This window comes from Lissotriton vulgaris, chromosome 3_1 (genome assembly GCF_964263255.1).
Source record: "Lissotriton vulgaris chromosome 3_1, aLisVul1.2, whole genome shotgun sequence".
Taxonomy (NCBI): domain Eukaryota; kingdom Metazoa; phylum Chordata; class Amphibia; order Caudata; family Salamandridae; genus Lissotriton; species Lissotriton vulgaris.
Window position 1 is genome coordinate 47,883,406 of NC_141689.1, and position 25,583 is coordinate 47,908,988.

At 41.9% G+C, this 25,583-nt stretch overlaps 1 protein-coding gene across 1 annotated transcript in view; it reads right to left on the reverse strand.

The window, feature by feature from the left end:
• Positions 1-788: 788 nt before the first annotated feature.
• LOC147725917 (uncharacterized) overlaps positions 789-25,583 on the reverse strand; it is a 104,340-nt gene continuing 79,545 nt past the window's right edge. Inside the window, exons 2-3 of the mRNA XM_086962833.1 lie at positions 14,756-15,268; positions 789-1,546 (exon numbers count right to left, since the gene is read on the reverse strand). Coding sequence (XP_086818959.1) covers positions 1,026-1,546; positions 14,756-15,268 — 1,034 coding nt within the window. The 3' untranslated portion in view covers positions 789-1,025. The remainder of the gene's footprint in view (positions 1,547-14,755; positions 15,269-25,583) is intronic.

A 25,583-nucleotide genomic window follows, 5' to 3' on the forward strand; every position in this document is an offset into this window, starting at 1 on the left:
ACCATATGTTATTAAACTCTCAGACAGATCAATTTTGTTCTCCCAGGAAACACAATCAGCACTTAGAGATACTAAATAGGACATAACACACAGCTGATAAGAATGTTAGCATTTAGTAGGTGTTTTTAAATTTGTTGCAGCCATTATGTTGGCAACATTATCTAGTGATATATGTGTTTACTAAAATTGGACAACAGAAGAATCCCCCCACTCGCAGGCCAATATATCTTCTGCTATACATTGAGCAATAGAAAACATCTCTGGATGTATTGATCACTCATATACACCTTATATTAGATCTCTAAGTCTGTACATTAAGTATATGCAAAATATACCCAACCTCCTAATTGGTAATACATGGTCAAAAAAGATAGTTTGGATATGTTGCTTGTTAGAAAGCTTTATAAATCCAACAAACATGACATGGGCATACAAATAGTCAGAATCAATTTGAGTACAAACTCTAGTAGTTTAAACAATCACAATCACCCATAGTTAGAAATTACTGTTTTGTTGTACAGTGCTGTGTTTCTGTTTGTGCATGAGATCCTTGTACAAAGTGGAATAGTTTAATGGGCATCATGTTTGCTTCAACTTATGCCAACGTTTTACTGATGGATATGCAAAGAACCATGCCTGATCCCCTAAAGTTTAGAAATTATTATAACATAATTTGAAACATAATATGCACAGGTTATGATTTACAGGCAGTGTCATCTTTATTTGGAATTTTGGTCATTTAGTTAATGGTGATAAACCATCATCATGTTATTACCACCTGTACCACTCGGAATGTTACTTTTTTAAGTGAACTTCAGTGTTACCTGGTCGTACTAATTGAGTGAACTGTAGAAATCAACATTTAAAGGACACTATTAGTTGATTTTATAGAAAACATGTTACAGTCAGTGGCTCTACTCTGGAAGGGGGACTAAAACCAAAGACATATCATTGGAAAATAAAAGATAAAAGAAGCTGAGTATATATGGGTTAACAGGGTAATTGGCAGCCACTGCGTGGTGTGGCTACAGGAATTCCTGCATGTCGCTGCTCCTGGCGGTTGCTGCTTTCTTCACTTTCTCGTTGGCTTTCGCTAACTTGTCTACAATAGTAGGTAGTCTCACTGTGATCAACAGTTGGAAATTTGCATCACCTCCAATTAGGGGCCGTGCAGCCTTCACAATGTCATCCATGACTGGCAGGAGAGCGTCAAGCATCCCACTAAACTCGACAAACATGTTGGCCACACGGCTCTTGCCAGCCAAGGTGCTAAGGAAAGTGCTACATTGCCTCACTGGAATGAGGAAATTTGTAACTTGCTGTTGAATAGTATTTTCTCGGTTAATGTCACCCATGATGGCTTGGACATTTCCCTTGTTCGCAGAGATGGATTGTTCCATGGCGCTGATTGCTTGGCTGCGGGACCTGCATTGTTCCTGATACATGTTCACAGCGCTCAACTGTGCCTGGAGGCCACGTTGTGCTTCGTTAGCTCGGTTATTTGCATTTCTTATAGCAGTGTCCGCTGCCTTAATTGCATTAATAGCTAACAAAAGAAAAGAAAAAAAATTAGAGATAATACCATGTGAAGCATACATTCATTTTAAGAAATTAGTTAAAACATTTGGGTCAGATTTACTAAACTGTCATTCAATGCAGTAAATTCTGTACTGCGTTGCGTGGCAGGGAGGGAGAAGAGGAGAGCCATATCTACAAAGATATGGCACTCTCCCCTCCCCTCTCCCTAGCACCAGTGCAGAGCTTTGCTCCAGACGCCCACACACCTTTAAGCCACAGTGCAAGGGTGCATGCAATAGTGAAGCATATGTTTTGTACTGGAAGGGTTTCCTTGTACTGCAAACTAATATGCCTAGACAATTTCTAAAATTTTTCCTACTTTGCATGTGTGGTGTACAGTGCAGCTCACATGCAAAGTTGGAAAAGAAATAAGAATTTAATTTTTTTCCTCCTAACGCCTGGTTGCAAAAGGCAATAGTTTTGATGCAAAACCACGTCTCACAGTTTTGGCAGAAAGGGTTTTGCGTCATAAAGGGTGGGTGACTGCATGGGAAAACCCACGTAACGCCTCCTTGGAGCTAAGTAACACAAACCAGAACTTTGTGCTACTTTGCATCACTTTAAGTCAATTTCCAGCGCAAAAAAGTAAATAATTGAAAAACGTTTTTTGTGGGTTTTCGTCACTTTAATGACGAAAACCCAGTGCTAAATGTACTAAATCCCCCCTTTGTTTTCTATACCATTTGAAAGTTATCATAGAAAGTTTAAGGAGGGAAGGCAGCCTATCCTATAAACACTCTCCTACTGGAGTGCTTTGATTTAAAGATAGGAGATATGTGACAAAAATGGAGCCAGACTTCAATGACATAAGAAAACATAAAGCAAACACAAGGAGACAATGAACGGAGCAATGAAACTTTTCAGACACACAACCCCAGTCACAGATCTAGGTTGAATCCATCATCATTCTTTAGCTCACCTCGCCACCTCAGTTCTGACCCAGCAATATGCATATCAGTTTTGACCCTATTCCTCATGGGAACAGTCCAGACCGAACTGCCAAGCTAGGTCTTACCTGAACTGGAAACAAGCCTCCTGGGACCGGTTTCAGGGGAACACCTGTAGGAGAGTAGGGTCTGCTTCCTATGGTCACCCCCACTTTTTGCTTTACTAGTTTTCGACTTAGATGTGGCTGTGGGCCTGCTAATCAGACCCACAGCCCAGATGCACTCTCTCAAAATTCAACCATGTACTCTAGGTACATCCACAATTGGGAACTGGTTCACCTTATCAGCCCCTGTAGAAGTGTACCCTAGGTACTCAGGGCATAGGTGTAACCAAGGCCTACCAGGGGCTGCAGCATGTATTATGCCACCCTTGGCTGGCCACTCAAATAGACACAACTGGCTGATCACTCAGCTGGGGCAAGGTCGTGTAATCACCCCTTGCTTAGGTGTAGTATTCCTATACCTACTTACATATAGACACATAGTAACCTATACGTCACTCCTATGGCAGGCCTTAACAACCCGGGAGGCAGAGTGCTTGGTTACATGTGAGATGGCGCTCTAGCATGAGCTGAGACTGTCTGCAGCTTTCGGAACCATGTCCTTATAGCTGTTCTATGATATTGCCATACCATATATTCTTAAGTGCATTATAATCCTCGCGGTTGAATGCTAACTTTGGTTTGGCTTTATCTAAACATGTTGTGTAAGGTGTCATACGCTTTGGAATACTACCCCCTCGCCAATTCTGGCGACGGGGGTAGCATCCCACCCTTCTAGAGGGAGAAGACATGTTAAGTCTAACGATCCCGGTTAAAGTTAACCAGAGCCCCAGCATCGCAAAATGGAGGCTGCTGCCACAGAGACAAGTCTGACCTCCTGCTGCTGGGAGTCCTTCCAGTCACGGATGTTTGGACAGTAGGTTTCCTGCTTGGGGAGGTGCGAGCACCACCCCAGACAGGAGGATGTGTATTGGGACAGGGAGGCCTGAATAGATTGAGACACTGCCTGAGGCACACTAGGTGCTTCATGCATACCTCAGTTCAAACCAGTTGCAGGGGCACTCCGGCCTCAGCTCTGGTGTGAAACTGAACAAAGGAGAGGGGGTGTAACCACCCCCTTCCTGGTCCCACCCACAGGAGGGACCTAGAAACTAAACCAGCCCCCTTTAGTTGTATAAAGGTAGGACCTGACCCAGGAGACTTTAGATTAATCCTGGAATCGAACTGAAGACAAAACTCTGGACCCTTTGACATTCAACTGAAGCTGAAGACTGAAGAATCTCCCTTGTGGCCAAGGAGTGACCACCCTGGGCAACCAGGCACCATCCAGCAACTCGACGGCTTACTTTGTCCCCGTTTCAGCCGGAACCCGATCACAGAGCCTGACAAGACCTCGACTCCCGGACCTCTCTCACAGGGGTGCATGACTCCAGCACAGCTGAGCCCCGAGGAAGGCGTCGGAACCCATGGAAGCAGGCAACTTGGAAAGTCTTCGACTTGCTAACAGCGCAGCTCCTGAGGCCTCCTCGAAGCTGTGCGTTGGGGACTGAGACACCCCGACATCGAGCTCCACCTGCACCGAAGACCAGCCCTCCACACTCCACGAGATCTGCGTGGGGCCCTTCTGCTTGTGTTCTGCTCGACGCGTTGTCTGGTTGCTGCCCCGTTGGCTAGTAGCCTCTGTGATGACACTCCTTTCGAATCACCTCACTGGTCTGGTTGCTCCAGACTGGCCCTGGCCCCCCTGCAAGGGTGAGGCACCTCAGACCCTCCTCGTCTGCACCAGAATCCTTTTGTGTATCCTGCGTGGGTTGCCTTTGCTTAGGCTTGTTGGCTCCGATCTTGAAGCCGACCCCTCCATCTGCGAGAACCTTTGTGGGTCAGCTCCTCTCCAACACCTGGTCATCCTCAACACCTCCTGGTCCGCATGGCTGCAACGACAAGCTTCATGACAGCACCTGATTGCTCCTCGACGATGTCTGGTTCCTTCCTGGTTCCACCCGGTCACTGGCTAGTGGCCTAGACTCTGTCCCCTCTGCTTTCAGGTCTCCTTCATCCTCGATCCACCCTTGGATCCACCCGGACATCTTCCTCCTGATCACCTGCAGCATCTTCTTCCAAGGCTCCATAGGAAACCACGAGAAAACCCGACACACTTTGACACCTAGGCACCCGCAGCCCATGGGTGTTGACACCTAGGCACCCGCAGCCCGTGGGTGAGGTAACGCGAGTATTTCGGTGCTCCTGTAGGGATTGACTATCCTAGTGTCTAGTTTTGGTAGTTGTGTAATCCTAGTTAGACCTTAAGTGTCCTAAATCTTCATTACTTACCTTTTTACGTTCCTATTGACTTTCTATTGACTCTCACGTGAGAGTACTGACTCAGCACTGGCCGCCTGTGGGCCTCCTACTCCTAACCTAATGGTCAGATAGCGCAGCCCCAGCAATTCCCTAGGCCCTAGGCCTTCTCCTTTCCCAAGTCGTGGTTCTTATACCACTTACTTAGTATATGGTTTTACGCGCCCCTATGGCCTAACCGTAAATTGTGCTATTTAAAGTATTTCTGAGTATAACTTGTTATGTGCGTTTGCCTCTGATCTCATAAAGAGTTCAGAGGAGTGTGTTAGTAAATAAATATATATATATTTTATATATATCCTGTGTGGTGTCCTTTCATTTGATATTCAAGGGGTTACATATGGTAAAACAGCTGGCTTTACACGCCCTCAAGAGTCTTTTAGCCTAAGACTGTTCTGTCCACGCTACCCTAGGATAGCTGGTCTATGAGGTTGACTTTACAACCATCACCATAAAGGTTGATTGGACTGGTGCAAGGTGCTCACTAGAATAGTGAGCATCATATACCAGGCCGTACTACTTGACGGCCTTGGGGGATAATAAATCAAGTTGATGAACTCTGTTGAATCTATCACTAACGCACGGCGGATACTTGTTGGAAACAGGAAGCACACAAGGATGCAAAGAGATGGCATCCAAAAGGAAGAGACAACAGAGTAGGACGGAAGTGGGACTCTCGGGTCTCCGTCCACTCAGGGGGGGAGGGAAAGGGGGTGAAGGGGGGTGTCGCATGGGGGGAAAAAAGAGAGTTCAAATGCAATATGTTTTTCCACACTTTTATGACTACGGTATGAAGGTTATTCATCGATCTCTAGCACATGTCACTTCTGCTCATTTTTGGATAACGATAAATTGATAAGACCCTTTAAGTATAGTTGCCCATTTTTGCACTGGTAGGTGTCTCAAACTTATTGCTATTTATTTTTTATTTTTTTATTGCTTGGCTGCCTATTTGCATATTTTGCACAGACAAGGGTACTCTATTGTATATCTATCTCCATGTCCAGTACAATGAATGGCATGTCTCCTCATATATCACTCTACACTTTCGTCGCTAGCTTGCATATTTGCACATGGAAACTCAGATTTTTATGAAAATCCCTATGATCTTTTGCTGCTATTGTTTTTTATTGTTAAATATTTTTATTAGTTATCATTTATCTATTCTGCTGCTGCTGTTTATACGCTTGCACATTCCGCACACTTGCACTTTAGCTAGGGGCTACGTCCAATGTCTTGAATATCTAAATTTTCAAAACCGAGCTGCTATTTCTTCTATCTTCATGTCTTGCGCAATGAATGATGGGTCTCCTCAGATAGCACTTTACATTTTTGATGCTCGTTTGCATATTTGCACATTGAACTTTAGATTTTTCATGAATTGTTTTATGAATATCTGCTACTTTTGTTCTTCATTGTTATATTTTTGTATTATTTATCAGTTTTTCATGTTGTTGCTGCTGTTTGCATATTTGCTCCTTCTGCACTCACGCACTTTAATTGAGGGCTACGTTCAATATCTTGAACATCAATGACATGGTGAAATTTATTTCATTAAATGTTAATGGGCTGAATAACGTTCGTAAAAGGAACGCTATTGAATGTTGGTTAAAAAATCTAATACCTGATGTCATCTATTTGCAGGAAACCCATCATAAAGATCAGGCAGAATCAGTTAAACTCTTTAAAAACTGGACGGGCTATAACATATCTGCTCCTGCAGGGATGGCTCAGAGAGGGGTTTCCATTCTAATAGGAAGACATGTAGGTTTTAACCTTGAAGGGATGTGCATAGATCCTAGAGGCAGATGGACAGTCGCACACGGTAAATTAAACAATGTCAACGTTATCCTTGCCACAATTTACGCACCTATTTTGGACGACCCACAAGCTATTTTACAGGTTAAGCAGGCATTAACCGGCCTTTCTGGGCCAATAATTTGGGGGGGTGATTTTAACCTATTACAAAACTCTCGTTTGGACTCTTTCAAGAAAGACCGTCGACAGAATAAACCTCAAGTCTCCTTAGCTGTTCAAAGCTGCAAGATAGATCTTGACGTTATTGACCATTGGCGTAATTTTAATCCCACCAAGCGTGAGTACACATGCCATTCAGCAAAATATAATTCTGCGTCAAGGCTGGATTTTTTCTTGTCCTCCCATGACCTAGAATTATATAATTACGCTTACCTACCCAATGCCTTTTCAGACCATGCAGCTCTTTGCATGGAGGTCAAACTGGGGAATTATGAAGCAAGATCTATAAATAGATGGTTTTTTAACAATTCAACCTCCTTGACCAACAATGGTGCACTGATATCAATGAAAAGATCGAGCTATTTTTTTCACAGAATAGAGGTACAGCTCCATTAAATATAATCTGGGATGCATTTAAAGCTACTTTACGTGGAATAATCACATCTGAAGAGATCCCCAAGCTTAAGGCAAAACGCAAGGAGAAAATCAAACTTCAAACTGAACTGTCACAGGCTACCCAAGAGCATTATAGGGTTGGATCCCAGATTTCCAGCCACAAACTCCATGAGGCAAAGCATAAGATGAAGGAATTTTATTATGAACTAGGTGAGACAAATAGTAATTTTCAGGCACAAAAAATCTATGAGGAGAGTGAGTACACAGGGAAGCTTCTGGCCTGGCAATCTAAAGAAAAGCAGGCTCGTAACAGAATAGATCAGTTAACTGACCCCATCACTAAAAATCAAGTTAAGACCACCACTGCCATTGGCGAGCTGTTTTTAAAACACTATGAGGGGATATATCAAGCATCTGCGGGAGCCACACCTGAATCTATCACGGATTTTCTTCAGCCATTGGAAGTACCTAAAATGGATGCTGAGGGCAAGAACTACCTCACACAGGATTTTACATTATCAGAACTAGATGAAGTGATAGAGTCTCTCCCCAATGGCAAAGCCAATGGTGAGGATGGCCTTCCCATTGAATTCTTTAAAAAATTTGGGGGAATATTGCGTAAAGAATTCTTGGAATTAATTAATAATTTACTTCAAGGTGGTCCCCCACCGGACTCTTTTCACACAGCGGTGGTGGTCAGTATTTTAAAATAGGGAAAGGACAAGGAAAATATAAATTCTTACCGACCGATAATCCTTTTGAACACAGATTACAACATTTTTACTAAACTTTTAGCAAACCGATTAAATAAACTAGTAGGGTCACTAATAGCTTATGATCAGTGCGGTTTTATTGCAGGCAGGCATCTCCATTCCAATTCTACATTTTTACTGGAGGCGCTAGACTATTTCAAAACTAACAAGGTGAAGGCTCAAATTTGGTTTTTAGATGCGGAGAAAGCCTTCGATCTAGTCTCCTGGGATTGTCTGTTTGCAGTTTTACATAGTTTTAATTTCCCGAATGCTTTTATCTCTCTTTTACGACACTTGTTCACGAATTCTAGGGCACAAATTATCATCAATAATACCAACATTGGGTCCTGTGAGGTCACTAGAGGCACACGACAAGGTTGCCCGTTGTCCCCAATTTTATTCGCACTTTTTATCGAACCTCTAGCGATCGCCATTAGGAATATCAAATCTGACACCGCCCCAATTTCAGGAATGACAAATATAAAACTATATGCGGATGATATTTCCCTTTTTTTAGACTCTAAACCCTCAAGTCAATCGAAGATTCTAAAAATCTTCTCTGACTTTCAAAAGCTAGGGGGTTATAAAATTAATGTAAACAAAACAGAAATTATTCTACTCAACTGCACTTCAGACACTTTAGCTCCTGAATTCAGGCAGATATACAACACGGATCCAAAGAGATATCTTGGTATATTTATATCGGATAGCCTAGACGACCTTTATTTACTAAATTTTCTACCTTTATTAAAAAAGGTGGGTTCACTTTTAGATCGTTGGAATCAACTACCCCTGTCTGTCATAGGGCGGGCATTGCTAATTCGAATGTCGGTATTACCCCTTTTTAATTTCCTTTTTAGTGCGATTCCCTGCGCAATCCAGGCCTCTTATTTTAAAAAAATAGAAGCTCTGATTTCCTCTTTCTTATGGGCAAAAAAATCCCCTAGACTTGCACTGAGCACATTATATTTATCTTACACACAAGGAGGGCTGTCCCACCTAAATATCAAAGAATATTATTTTGCGTCTTTTGCACATTACAGCCATATTTTTTTTTTTTTAGATAGTCATGAGACAGACAATATTTTTATGAAAAGGATGTTGTTGGAATTGAAAATCTATGATCCAGTTAGAACCACGAAAGACCCCAAAAAAGTACGATATAAAACTTTGCAGTGGATTTTTAAGGTGAAAACTCAGTTTTGTAAATTTTATGAGTTACCCAATGTAAGTAAGAAGACAAATTTAATTAATTTTAGCCTGGGAGAAGCAGGTTGCATGGACAAAAATATAATAACTCTCTGGAAGCAAAATGGTTTTGAGAAAATTGAAGACTTCCTACTGGGAAATAGGTGGAAATCCTGGGATGAAATTTACAGCCATTTAATTCACTCTCACACAACTCTGAACTGGTCCTTTATTAGGATAAGTCCAAAAGTCAGGGAACTCAATATAGGAAATTTATCCCAAAAAGAAAATATTTCCACTACCCTTAATAACAAAACACAAAAGAAAATGAGTATCTGGATTAAAATATTAATAGAAAGTAAGGACCAGGACTTCTACAGCAAGATAATTGAACGATGGAAAAAAAGGGAAGATATTATAATTAATCAACAGGTATGGGACAAAATAAATAAATTCAATAAAACCATTTTTCGAGGAGCAAACTTTAAACGAATGCAATTCTACAATAAATGGTTAATATATAGAACCCCGTCCTTTTTACACAATATCTTCCCCCTTGTAGCCGACCAATGCTGTTGATGTGAAGAAAAAGGCACTTGGAAACACATTATCTGGGAGTGTCCAAAAATCCAGGTTTTATGGAAGGAAATAGAAAAATTTCTTTCAATCGTCCTTAAAACAAATATTATATTCAATGACCTAATTCCCCTCCTAGGCTGCTCTCCTTCCCACACCCAATATGATGAGCCCCTTTTTATAGCTTCTCTAATAGCTAAATCCCTTATATTACAGTCCTGGAGAACAGATTCTGTCCCATCCTTCCAGGTATGGAAGGCAAAACTACAGCGAATCCAGGGTAGGGAGAAAAAATATGCCCTTAGATCAGGGGCTCTCAAAAAATATGATAAATATTGGAGTGTGTTTGATGTTTAGATATGTCTTGTTATTACTTAACCTGATTTATGCTTTATTGAAAATATTTATTAGTCTATTATGATGGTTCTATCTCCGCACGCTGCACTTTAGAACTCAGCTTTGGAATATTAAATGCGAAGACGTTTATTATATTTGTATGCTATGTACTCTTTCAATTCTAACAAAATCCTTTTGGTTATCCGAACTAGTTTACTAATTGTCTGCTCTTACACAACCTTGCACTGTATAACTTAAATGTTAAAATGACAATTTGTATGAATGTTTTTCAGTATTTTTCTTCCTCGTACTGTATTAATTGGATTTCAATTGTATTGTATTGCTATATTTGAACTCTCAATAAAAATAATATAAAAAAAAATCATATACCAGGCCAACTTCTCACAACACCCCTCAGCAGCCAGGCTAGCTTGAATCCAGTGGCAATGTGAGCAAGAGACCCACGTCTGGGCATACCCTGCCAACTTAGGGCAAACAAAGCAAACACAAGGAAATGATGAACGGAGCCCTGAAACTTTTCTGACACTCACCCCCAGTCACAGATCTGGGTTGAATCCATCATCATTCCTTAGCTCACCTCCCCACCTCAGTTCAGACCCAGCAATATGCAAATCATTCTTGACCCTGTGCGTTATGGGAACAGTCCAGCCCGAACTGCCAAGCAAGGTCTTCCCTGAACCAGAAACAAGCATCCTGGGACCAGCTTCAGGGTAACACCCCTTATCAGCTAGGCTAGCTTGAATCCAGTGGCAAAGTGAGCATGAAATCCCTGTCTGGGCCTACCCTGCAAACTTAGGGTGAACAAACCAAACACAAGGAGATGATGAAAGTAGCGCTGAAACTTTACAGACACTAACTCCCAATCACAGATCTGGGTTGAATCCATCATCATTATTTAGCTCACTTCGCCACCTCAGTTAAGACCCAGCAAAATTCAAATAAGTCTTGACCCTGTGCCTCATGGGAACAGTGCAGCCCAAACTGCCAAGCCAGGTCTTCCCTGATCGGAAAACAAGCATCCTGGGACCGGTTTCGTGGTAACACCCCTCATCAGCCAGGCTTTCTTGAATCCATTGGCAAAGTGAGCAAGGAACCCACGTCTGGGCATACCCTGCAAACTTAGGGCGAACAAAGCAAACACAAGGAGATGATGGAAGTAGCGCTGAAACTTTTCAGACATTCACTCCCAGTCACAGATCTGGATTGAATCCATCATCATTCTTTAGCTCACTTCGCCACCTCTGTTCAGATCCAGTAATATGCAAATCAGTCCTGACCCTGTGCCTGATGGGAATAGTATAGCCCGAACTGCCAAGCCAGGTCTTCCCTGAACTAAAAACAAGCATCCTGGGACCAGTTTCCTGGTAACACCTGCATCAGCCAGGCTAGCTTGAATCCAGTGGGATCCCAATTCATAAGGTAGACACACAATTGTTAAAGCAAAAAAACTGCTTAATTAACCTGTCACCTGCTTGAAATGGTCTCTGTTTCAAACAGGCCTGGGTGGGCCAGGCCCACTCAAGCATGACCTTTAGCCTTATCACTCATTGCAGAAGAGGCCATGGAGAAAGCACCTGTTAAGTGCTACCCCCCAGTTGATGGCCAAACGTTGTAATGTTTTTTTCAGTTTGTTCTCTATTTTCTATCAGTAAGAGGTCCACAGGGAACCTCCGGAACACATTTGAAAATGCATTTTGTTTTAAGTTTGCACTCATAAGGGGGGAAAATACTGGCTTCAGGTGATTTTCCATATTTTTGTTCTGACCCAGACATTAAAATACTGATAATGCCCGTAGTAAAAAAAGCCGGGAGGTAACCCCAGCACATGTCTGAGGCAAGCTGCGGTTGGGTGGTGTGTTGGGGGGACTGAGGGCAGGGGTTTTCCTGCCAATGATGCAGCAGGTGCAGTGGCACCAGGCCCCATGGCTGTGAGCAGCATTCTGCAACTCAGTTAAGGCTGTTTCTGTGTGGGGGTCCGAGGCTGTTTATGTATTTTAGTGTCTGTATGATGCACACAGTAATTAATAAACTTTAGGATGGGGGATGCGTTATATTTTGCAGATAGAGGCCGTGCATACCTCTTTGGATGAGCAGCCACAAGGGAATCATAAATGCCTGCCCATTACCAAAGAATTAAAGCCTGCATTAGAGTTCGGCAGCTGGGTAGCTCCATTACAAACGTAACCGATACGCTGCCATCCATACTTCAAGTACCATTGGATGTAATGCACTTTTAATACAGCGGATGGGATACCTGTCACGTTTGTGAAGGAGTAACCGGTCCCCCGAACTCTTAATCAGTTGCTTAATGTGGATTTACAGTGCCTATTAGTCTATGTGTGTCTATCTGTTCTCTGCCAGATGCATTTGTAAAATAAAAAACTGTGTTATCTCATGTAAGATATTGTGCTGGGTTGAATTTATTCTCACCAGTAGAACAGGATGACACACATTAGCATTTCATACTCTGATATCTTGTTCCAGTACATTCCCAGGTAATAGTCAGGGCCACTGAAATTATGCAATTTTGTTGCTGTGGTTTTTTTTTCACATAATTATGGATTTGCCGCATTCTCCATATAATCTATCATCTGCGGCATAATCTGCAACTTTAAAAAACAATGTTTTTAGCTCAAATGAATCAAAAATTACAAAAAATGTTGCAACAAGTGTTGCCACATAGTTGTGGGCCAATCGCAAAGGCTGACTGCTAACCTCTCAGTTCCTCTTTGCTCTATTTGTGTGGTAAACTATTACTACTGAGGTTCTAAATAAACTCAAAACACACCACATACAGGCACCTACCCTGTGCGTAAACACCAAGTTCATGCCCAAGCACATTTATGCCCAAGCACAGGCTCAAAGAAATGTTGCACACAGAAACACTCATACCAGAATAGCCATGCTGCACACACACAGGCACAAAAGCAACACATGAACGCACAAATATACAACACTCACACACTCAAACTGCACATGTGCATATGTAAATCCTAGACACAAGAGATGCACAATCAGAAACTTTCACACTGTACAATCAGGGTCTCAAAAACTGCAAGCCCCACAAGCTATCAGTGTTTCTCCCCCCTTAGCTGAATCTGACTAGAATCTTTTATCACAATGACCATTGAATGATGGAAGGAGTCCAACTGCCTGAAATTGAACACTGACAAGTGAGGTTGTGATATTTGGGGAGAGCTCCTCTTCGTGTGACTCTACCTGGTGGGCGACAGAGATAGGACCTACTCTCACCCCCATCAACAAAGCCAAGAACCTCAGGATCATCATTGACTGAAAACTTGGCAACATAGCCCAAGTCAACGCCGTCTCTCCCTCCTGCTTCCATACCCTGGTGATGCTAAGGACGATTCTCGAATGGCTCCTAGTCAACACCCAGAAAAACACCCCCCCATACTCTTGTCACCAGCAGACTCGACTACAAGCACACCCTCTATGTCGGGATCAACAAGCATCTCATCCGTACCAAATTGCAAGGAATAAATAGCCAGTCTTCCAATTGAGAAGATGTAAAGGCTTGGGGGTGGTCACAGGGATTGCCTTATGCTTGCACTACTATTACAATCAGGTGCTTGCGTTGATGTCTGACCTGCTGGAAATTATGAAGGTTGAGGCGGACGAATATATATATCAGCTCTTTCTCTCAAACAACTCTCTATATGCTCTTTCTTTCTTTTAGAAAGAAGGTATGATGTAAATCTAGGACTTGGAGGCTGCCTCCAGAATTGACGACAAGCATTTGAAAAGCAATAGATCTCGCATTTACGCAAGTTTACGCACTGGCATTGTAAATGACAAAGCGTTTTATTTATGTTTTAAAAAAACAAAATATAAATAAAAGGTATTTACAATGTTGATAGCTCAAACTCTCTTAACTGTGAGACCCTTTGCATTGCAAATGGTAGGCATCACGGACAAGAGGAGAGAGGTAGGGCGGACGAGGGGATGGAAGGAGGAAGAGAAGGCACGGACAACAGGAGCGAGGGTGGGTTAAGAAGGCACAACAACGGGAGCGTGGGGTAAAGAAGGCATGGGTTATGGGAGGGAGGGCGGGTTGTAAAGAAGGTACCAAGGCACGTCGTGCCTGCATTAAGAAAAACTGGATAAAGAAAATAGTGCGTAAAGACTAAATAACAGGTACTGTGTAACAACCAATGTAAAAGGGTCAGTCGCCATGGGAGGTGACAAATGAAAAGGAGGCGGTACTAAGAAGGGACTAACAAGCCTACTTACGAATCAGAAGCCATCATTTAGTACAGACAATGACACAAGCCAATGGCAAATATGCGCGGAGCGTGGGCGGGGCTTTTATTCCCTACTCCACTGCAACAAGTCTCGCAGAGCAGCGCATGCTCGCTGTCTCTAGGCTCGACCTAAAAATTGGGCCCGCACTGGCTCACCCGACGGCACCCTTGGCCCATCCAGGTAATAACCGATGCAACTGCGGCTGGTTTCAATGTTGGTTCCCTGGGGAACATAAAATTGCCCTGATTTTTTTGCCCTGTCTTCCCCTTTGCTGTTGAGACATGCCGCCATGCATGGTAGCGGGTCTAAGTGTGTCATGCATCGTAGCGGGTCTAAGTGTGTAAGTTTAAGACATGCGTACCAAGAAACGGTCCCGCAAACGGGATTAAGAAGAACCAGAAAGACCTCTTCCGCGCCTTCTCGGCTTCCCTCCTCTGGTGCGCTGCTAGCCTCATCCCCTCCTGGGCCGCGCTGACGGCTCTCTGTGCTGCTGCGACCTGCTGGCTGCTGAGGGCCGCCTGCACCCGCAGCCCGGCCAGCTGCTCCTGCAGGCCCTGCTGGCGCGCCTGCAGCGCCGTCTGCTCGTTCTTCAGGCGCTTTAGGGTGTTGAGGCGCTCCTCGGCGTTGGCGCTCAGTAACTTCACCTGCTCCAGGGACACCTCCTCCGCCTGCGAGAGGCTCTTGTGGGCGCTTCGGAGGTCGCATCGGATGAGCGGAAGGTCCTCGTTCAGGTCGGTGCTGTTCTCCAGGGTCTCAGCCACGGATTTCAAGCAGTTCAAGCCGTCCAGGAAGGGCTGCAGGACGGCCTGCTTGTAGCTCCCCTCTGTGACCGGGACCAGAGCCAGAGCCTGACCCGGAAGCAGAAGAACTGGGCCTGAGAGGGGGCGAAAGTAAAAAGAAGGTTAGAGGCTTTGCCTTCCTTCCAGTCACAGGCATAATCCATTCACTTCCGAGAGAAAAACAGACATGAAGGAACATGTACAATTGTTACAAACACACATTTAAAGTTGATGTTTCATATTTTATATGTGCAAGCATCGGGGTCAGCATGTTTTGTAGAATTACAAGTCTGGGAAGGCCCCGTACAGGGTCTCCCACACGCTGGGCTGTTACATGTATGAAGGCACGCTACAAACTGCATTGTTTCTAGGCGCTTCCAGCATCTGGTAATATAGCTCAACATTTCCATCCATCAGTTTCGTGCTGTCAAAGGGAGGGAGCCTTCCTGACTGACATCACAGGAAATGAGATCATCGGAAGTGGCTGATCAGGAAGTAATACATGGTTCTGGAACTAGATCACACCACCTGGGAGATCAACTGGATTGAAGCACGTATGTGGCCCAAGTCCTCATGGGAAGCTCTTGGCGCCATCTACCACAAGCTACAGTAAGGAACTCCCATCCGAGGCACCAGAGCGATGGTTGAATACTATCGATAACTAATGCCGCCAATATCTGCAAGATCCCGTACTGCTATTACATGCAACTGGAGGGTGATGTCATGGTAGCGGTGGTGGCTGTGCTGGTGTCTTAGTGGGTACAGTGATAAATGCACTATTGGTGAAATGGTGGGGCACAGCCAGGGAGAGCTATATGTGGTGATTGTTGCAAAGATATGTACAGTGGTGCTGCACTAGTGCTGATGTAACACTATGCATGGAGAAGGTGCAGCGCCAGCCTTCAATGGTGACTGGGTTGAGTGATGGTGGAGCGGTGGAGGTTATGTTAGATCCTGTTCTGGTTTGCTTGGTACTGGTGTTCAGAGTGTTATGCTGTGGTGTGTGCAGCGTTTAGAGCATTGTTAGCTCTGTGTTTGCAGCAGAGTTCATGATGACTTGACTGGTGCAGTGTGAGACGAGGGTTCAGGGGCAGAGCTACATTCAGTGATGGGTGCAGTATTGTTAAGGTGCTCTAAGAACGGTGCATTGCTGTGCTGTTGCAGAGTGTAACTAGAAAGTGCTCAATTCAGTTCCAAGTGTATTAACAGCTCGCCGGCATAAAAAAAACACTCATCTTTCCCACATGTCCTGCAGACGTCTTTTCACTAATAATAGGCTATTTATTTTCCTTTTTTTAAGCAGCTGCTTACCTATCCTTTGTTCGAGATGCTGAAAAAAAGTGCAGCCTCAACACTATACGAGATCCTCTGAATGTAAAACCCAACCTTGGTTTTAAAAAATATTAAACATATCCTCTAGTGTAATCGCCACAGCCGGCTCCGGTTTAGTGGAGATTGTTTCTAAAATATGTCAGAAAAGCTGTGTATTGTCGCTAGACATACGGTTACGCATGAAGCCGACTCGGGCGTTACTGATTAATTTGGGCAGGACCGTGTTTAGTCTGACAGCCAGGATTTTGGCATAGATTTTACAGTCCACATTGATGAGGGATATGGGTCTGTAGTTTTTTGGTAGTGAGTGATCTTTGCCTTCCTACGGGATGACTATTATAGTAGCCTCTCTCATGGACTGGGGTACTTCCCCTGTTTTTTTCAGCCTGGTTGAATACTCTTTTCATGGTTGGTATTATTGAATTAGAAAAGTCATATAGAAGTCAGCAGTGTATCCGTCTGGTCCGGGGGCCTTATTTTTTTAAAGAGACTTGACTGCCCTTTTAATTTCCGAGTGGCTGATTTCCTGGCTTAGCTTTGTTGTGTCTGCGGAGTCTAGCTTTGGAAGCCCTAATCTGTGTAGGTATCTTGTGCATTTCTCTTGGTTAAGTGTTTGCTCTGACTTGATAGCTCTGAGCAGAATTCTTGAAATGTGTTGAGGATTTCCTTGTGTCATGTGTGTGTTTTGTTGTTTGAGTCTGTTATTGATGAGATCACTACCTGGTTGCATTTGTGTTTCAAATACGATGCCAGTAGTTTCCCGGCTCTGTTTGCTTCGCAAGGTTTAAGTGCTTTGCACTTGTTGAACCACAGCCCTGCCCTTTCGCTCAAGATTTTATTGTACTCGTACTTGTGCTGTGTTAGTGTGACTAGGAGTGCATTGTCCTTTGTGGCTTTTATGTGGCCTAGTTCTAGCTTTTTTATCTCCTCCTCTAGTTGATTTATTCTCAGTTCGTCTTTTTGTTTATTCTTGCCTTGATTCCGATTAGTGTGCCGACGCTGGTCTCTGGGGAATCATTGTGGTATAAGTAGTCCGATATGGCTTCCTCAATCTCTTTTTTGTTTTCTGGGTCTGAAGTAATTTCCCTATTAAGGCGCCATCTTCTAGGGACTGCTTCGTTGTGACAGCCGCTTAGTTTTAGGCTGATGGCTGGGTGGTCTCAGATTAGTCTTGGTGTTATATCTGATTGTTTTATCAGGTGTGTGTGTGTACCCCCAATATTAAAATGTAATCTATTCCGGTGTAGGAATTGTGTGGTTTGGAGTAGAAGGTGTAGTCTCATGTATCAGGGTATTGTAGTCTCCATGCATCTTTGAGGTTGAATTTGATGCAGATTTTCTGTAGTGCGGTGTGCGATTTTGTAGGGTGGTACGGGACAGAGGATTGTCTGTCTAATACATGGTCAAGTGAGATGTTGAAATCCCCTGCTACGATCGTAAGTTCATCCTGAGGGAGTTTGTCTAGCGTGTCTGCCACTTCCGGCCAGAATATGGGATAGTCCGTATTAGGGCCATATATGTTCGCAACGTGGAATCGCTCTTCACCTCTTGACAGGTTTGGTATTAGTAGTCTGCCCTCCTTATCGTGGGAGTGGGAGTCTATCGAGATCTTTGGTCTCTTGGATTTTAGGGTCAGAACCCCACGTTTCTTTTTGTCTACTGGTTCAGCCCATATTACACTTACTGGCTTACTCTCGGACCCTTTCAAACTGAAGCAAGGAACCAGACAGGGATGCCCACTCTCACCAGCACTCTTTCTTCTGGCCCTAGAATCCCTCATTCAATCAGGACGTAAACCTAAACGACAACATAAAAGGGGTCGACATCAAGGGCACCATAGTAAAACTAGCTGCTTACTCGGATAATATTCTGATATTAACAGAACAACCAAAGCCCTTGATTAAGACCCTGATGACCACAATTGCAGAATACTCCAAACTATCAGGGTACAAACTAAAAAACGAAAAATCAGAATGCAAACCGTTAAACATCTACTGAATGAGAGATACGCTAGGGGACTTGGGATTGACATGGCAGACGGGACACATCAAGTACTTAGGAATACACTTTGGTACCGAATTGATCAACACCCTACGCCACAGTGAAAAATCCCTACTAGAAAAGGTAAAGAACCTGTTAGAGGCCTGTTCCCCGTAATTCATTACATGGTGGGGACGAATAGAAATGATAAAAATGATGATCACCCTGATGATTATTTACCTGACAAGCATGCTTCCACTCCTACTCACAGATGATTTCCATCCGAAAATCGATAGCATGCTAACAAAATTCCTCTGGCAGGGCAAGAAGGCAAGGATTAGTATTAAGAAACTGAGGCTAACGAAATCCCAGGGTGGGGTGAACCTAGCAGATTTCAACGTTTACCAACTAGCTTTCCTAGCAAAACAGTGTACACAATGAGTGACTCAGACGCACGACTACACACCAGCATGGTTACAGGTAGAACAAGCTCTTCTAAACAACCTCCGCCCTCTAGCCCTACTTACGGCAAACACCTACCCACACACATCTAAACTGATATTTAAAAACACTAAAATAGCACTCCTAAAAGTCGACAGGAAAATGGAGGCTAGCATCAAAGGATCCAAGTCAGAGTCACTGTGGGCAAACAGCAGGATCAAATATAAGGGGAAAAGTCTTACCTGCGAGACATGGATAGAGAATGGTATATTCTACCCCAACCAACTAGAGAGGGGGGTATCCCCTATTACTTTCTCTGACCTGAAAGCAATCGATCCACTAGAAGATTCCTAAAGATAAAGGCAGCCTTGTCAAAGGCAAACCTAGTCAGCACCCAACCCTCGATCTTCCGCTTTTTGGCAAACATCAACAAACTAGGGCACCAAGTCTCACAAATTTACAAGCTACTACACCCAAAAACCACCAAACTTAATGCCAAAACAATCGAATACTGGGACAAACAGCTCCAGCCCCCGCTAAATGACCCGGAGTGATAGACTCTGTGGGCTTCGGCCACACGTAACAAGAACACCCCAGTCCTAGAACAAACAAAATTCTGGCTATCACACAAAACCTTCTGGACCCCAGACCACCTACAAACACTAGGCCTCAGGGAAGACTCCCTCTGCTGGAACTGCAACATACAGAAGGGGGAACCTATCACCCCTTATCTTCCGTTGCCCAACACTCAATGTATTCTGGGTAATAGTTTTTGACTTAATAGAAAATGTAATTAAATGCAAATCAACATGGGACTTCGCCTCCCTCGCCACAGTGTTTATGCGATCAGATCTCTCCTCTGAGAGAGACAAGGAACTAATGGACTTACTACTAACTGCTGCGGTTAAACTGGTTCTACACAACTGGAAAGACACTAGTAAAACTAGCTACCAAGGATGGTTAAACTGGGTCAGTCACCTCAGAGGAGCAGAAAGTATGGTGCTGCAGTAATCCCCCTGGAAAGCATCATCCAGGGGGCTGTGGGAAGCTCTGGACAGGTCCCTAGACCCACACAAGCCAGAATAGACAATTGAACCTAAGTTTTTGAACCTGGGGAGCCTCGGAAATGACCTCAATAACTGCTAATGCTTATGCCATGAATGTATACCTGTCTAATGGGCTATCCTATCAGTTTCTCAAATTCATTTCTACTTTGCTGACCTTTTCTCCTTTCATCTCCTTCTCTATCAAACCTAACCAGCAAGGTTAAGCACAGTTATAGCAATGTACTAACGATTAATGCCAATGCGGTGCACCCTGCAACAGTTATTGATGATTGTATACAGTATAGAAAATTGTTAATAAAAATATATATAAATATATATATATATATATATATATATATATATATATATATATATATATATATATATATATATTACCTACTGGCGGTCGCCAGTAGGTATATATACTTAGGATTTTTTCTCTATGGGATTTTTGAAAATTCTATGTCTAATAACTTTGGCGTTTGTGGACGGAATTGGCTGAAATTTTCAGGAAAATGTAACATTTTGTTTCTGAGCAGCCCCTGACAATTTGGGGGGGTTTCATCAAGGGGGGGCCGAGAAAAAAGGGGGGTCCCAAAACACATTTTTCCCATGTTAATTTCCATAGGGCGGTTGGCCTCACTTTTAGCTCGAACGGCTGAATGGATTTGCACAAAACTTGGCAAAATTGTAGGGACTGTTAGCCCGATGTGCCTTTGCTAGGTCTCAATATATGTGCTCCAGTGGATTTTGAGTAATTTAGGTTCAAAAAAAGATATATATCTGGGCGGAGCCTAACCACACATCTAATCTGATTGGCTGTCAGCACTTCATCCAAGAAGTGTTGGCAGCCATCTTGGGACCAATATACATGATAGCACCTCATTAAAAAGCATTGTAGTTAATAGAGGGTTTTAGGACTTTAGTTACATTCTAAATCATTTGTTGATGGTACCATACTCGTTTTAGGAATTGTGGTGGGTTCTAAGGTGATTTTACCATGTGAAAAAACCTTCTGCTGTGATATCATGAATATTGTTTGAAAGAAAACTTATATCTCATGATTTTCCCACAGTGGTTTGGAAGGGGATCTATAAGCTAAACTGAAAGCATATTTTCTGTAAATTCACGTTATCTTTCTCAGTCATGTGAAAATGAAGTCTGACATTCTCAGTAAAACATGTACATCCAACAAGGACAGAGACTGTCAGTTGATTCCTTTGTGTTCTACTGCAGCCTCCTAGAGTGTTCTAAAGAACAACTAGAGCGCTAACAGTCCTACTTATTACAAAGGTATGGCACACCTGAAGCCATCTTGATTGGAATAAAGTGGTAACTCTTAAAACATTTAATTTAAAAAGAAACAACATGAGGGGGTATATTTTGCCATGGAAAGTATGATTAGTGCTGCAGAATGAAAAATTAGGGCACATTTTGAGTGACTTCTCAAATCCTTTTCTATTTCATTAAAACATTCTGACATGCAGTCTCCCAAAATGGCCACCAGAGACAAAAGAGCCCAAATGTAGCCCAAATATCACCCAGATGTAGCCCAAGTATAGCCCAATGACAGAATGTCCCAGAGTGTTCTAAAGAACAACTAGAGCGCTAACAGTCCTACTTATTACAAAGGTATAGCACACCTGGAGCCATCGTGATGGGAATAAAGTGGTAACTCTTAAAACATTTAATTTAAAAAGGAACAAAATGAGGGGGTATATTATGCAATAGAAGGTATTATTAGTGCTGCAGAAAGAAAAATTAGGGCACATTTTGAGTGACTTTTCAAATCCTCTTCTATTTCATTAAAAAATTCTGACATGCAGTCTCCCAAAATGGCCACCAGAGACAAAAGAGCCCAAATGTAGCCCAAATATCACCCAGATGTAGCCCAAGTATAGCCCAATGACAGAATGTCCCAGAGTGTTCTAAAGAACAACTAGAGTGCTAACAGTCCTACTTATTACAAAGGTATGGCACACCTGAAGCCATCTTGATTGGAATAAAGTGGTAACTCTTAAAACATTTAATTTAAAAAGGAACAAAATGAGGGGGTATATTTTGCCATACGAATTATGATTAGTGCTGCAGAAAGAAAAATTAGGGCACATTTTGAGTGACTTCTCAAACCCTCTTCAATTTCATTAAAAAATTCTGACATACAGTCTCCCAAGATGGCCACCAAAGACAAAAGAGCCTAAATGTAGCCCAAATATCACCCAGATGTACCCCAAGTATAGCCCAATGACAGAATGTCCCAGAGTGTTCTAAAGAACAACTAGAGCGCTAACAGTCTTACTTATGACAAAAGTAGGGCACACCAGAAGCCATCTTGATTGGAATGAAGTGGTAAGTCTGAAAACACTCAATTTAAAAAGGAACAACATGAGTGGGTTAATTTTGCCATAGAAAGTATGATTAGTGCTTCAGAAAGAAAAATTAGGGATCATTTTGAGTGACTTCTCAAATCCTCTTCTATTTCATTAAAAAAATTCTGACATGCAGACTGAAACATGCACTTTGAATACCAGCAGCAGACGTCCCTGGTGAGCAGTAGATTTACTACAGTGATCTAATGTGCAACTAGAGTGCTAACATTCAGAATTTATGGCAAATGTGTGACACATCTGAATGCCTTCTTGATGGAACCAAAGTAAACAAGCATTGAAAATGCAATAGATCTCGCCCTCGTTTAAGTTAAAGCCATTCTGTTTGTAATGAGGTGGCTTTTTAGCTTTGCTTTTATTAGTGTTTTTTCAACTTTCATGTAAATAACATGCATCTGTATGCATATAAGTATATGTATGCATGCATTTATGTTTGTATTTATATAGATATACAGATGATATATGTTTATATATGTATGTATATATATATATTCACTGAAAAAACCATAGGCTATAGACCATATATAGTTAGGAATTAGCATTTACAAAACCTTGAAAATTCACTGAAAAAACCATAGGTTATAGACCATATATAGTTAGGAATTAGCATTTACAAAACCTTGAAAATTCACTGAAAAAACCATAGGTTATAGACCATATATAGTTAGGAATTCGCATTTACAAAACCTTATTTTACTCACACAAAACCATTGAAATTCCATATATAGTTAGTTGCACTAACTATATATCGCGCACCCGCAATCCACTGCTGATGATGTCACATATTACATCATTCATGACATGGTCAGTGACATCACTGATGACATCACTGATGACATCTCAAATGACATCACTGATGACAACATCCAGTGACTGTATGTTTCTGTAAAGTTAAAATATGTCTTACATATTGAAGAATGAGTGGATGTATAAGTGTCTGGATGAAGGATTTAGTAGGTGCATGACTGACTGTATGAGTGAGTGATTAAATGTGTCTCACTGAGTGCATGGGTTAGTGACTAAACTGTCTTAATTTGTGCATCATTATGTCTGTTGTTCTGTAAACTGTTGCATGTGTTGATAAGTAGCTATATGAGTAACTATATGGGTTATTGATTGGTTGCCCAAGTATTTGTATGGGATACTGAGTGTGTGTGTGGGTGGCTGGGAGGTGTATGACTCTGTGCATAGATGTGTGAGCAGTTGATTCACTAGATGTATGGTTTCAAAAGTGCATGTGAAAACAGCTGTATGGGCGGTTGACTGTGTGCATGAGTGTATTGGTGAGTGAATGGATATCTCAGTGCTACATGTCAAAGTAAGTACATATGTAAAACACAGTACATGTGAGAGTTGACATATATAAATAACTGTGCATAAGAGCCAGTGAATGTGTGAGTGGCTGTATGGATCATTGTGAACTTGTATCAGGGATTGTATAAGAGAGTAAATATGTGTTAGTATATGTTTGAATAAGTAAAGTTTGTATAACTGTATAGTTGAGGAAATGGAGGTGTGATTGATTCTTTGCATGACTGAGTCGGTGTGTGAGTAACTCCATGGATCAGTGACAGTCTGTGAGTGTCTGTTTACACTGATTGTATCTAAGGTTATATTAGAGTCTGAAGAGGTTCATCGTATTATCACATGAATGATATCATCAGTGATGTGATCAGTAATGTCAAATGAGATGTCATCAGTGATGTCATCAGTGATGTCATTTGAGATGTCATCAGTGATGTCATTTGAGATGTCATCAGTGATGTCATCAGTGATGTCACTGACCATGTCATGAATGATGTAATATGTGACATCATCAGCAGTGGATTGCGGGTGCGCGATATATAGTTAGTGCAACTAACTATATATGGAATTTCAATGGTTTTGTGTGAGTAAAATAAGGTTTTGTAAATGCGAATTCCTAACTATATATGGTCTATAACCTATGGTTTTTTCAGTGAATATATATATATATATGTATTCACTGAAAAAACCATAGGTTTGACACCAGTTATAGTTAGCTGGAAATTTTACTGACATAAAACCAATGAAATTCCACGTTATAGTTAGTTGGACTCACTATAACTTGCGCGTGTAATGCACTGCTGATGACATTACATATTACATCACTCATGACATGGTCAGTGACATCACTTATGACATCACTGATGACAGACCTGCTTTAAGTGTAATGTAACCCTTAAAACACATATTGGAAAATAAAAATTAACATTTTCAAAAAAATAGAGATACCCATACCAGTTACAACAACCAATTCAGTAATTCCACCATTTATATACACACTCTCTCATTCACCAACAGTTCTATATAGTCACTCATACATATACTCACTCATCATATGTAGTGATACACCTATACATCCTGTTACACACCGACAATCATCCAAAAGTTACTCAGACACATACTCACACATGCAAATAAAGTATTGAACATCCATTTATTTGCATATAAAACTATACACACACTACCACGTTACTTCTAAAGAAACTTACACATACTTACTCTCTTAAACAATCACTTATAGAAACACATACTTGTTTAAACAGGAACTCTTTGTATCTCTTAGTCTCACATATACTGACTTATATATATCAATACTCACATATACTAAATTAAAACATATCTCGTTACTGATAAAGATACTAGTGAGGCAGGCATTCAGTCACTAACACACACATATACACACTCAACCACCCATACAGTCCTGCACATATGGTGTCTTCTAAACACATACAAAGAGAGAGTTAGTCATTCATGCATCTATGTGATTAGTAATACCCCCACAAAACCATAGAAACACTCATACTGATACTAAAAAAACATCTAAGAACCCAAATACCTACACATGTAGGTACTCATCAACCCATGCAGCCAGTTATTCACAAAGTGAAACACTGATACATATATTTAAATATTTAAACATTACTCGCTAATATATGTATTCACTAAGGTACACTTAATAAGCCAGTTATCCAACCATTTCTTTTTGAAAAAAACATTCATTAAGACAATAATTTAAACATTTATTCTTCCCTCGACCTTTACATATACATATATAAAACATATTTATTTTTTAGAAAGACACACATTCACTGGATGGTGTCATAAGTGATGTCACTGACCATGTCATGAGTGATGTAATATGTAATGTCATCAGCAGTGCATTACACGCGCAAGTTATAGTTAGTCCAACTAACTATAAC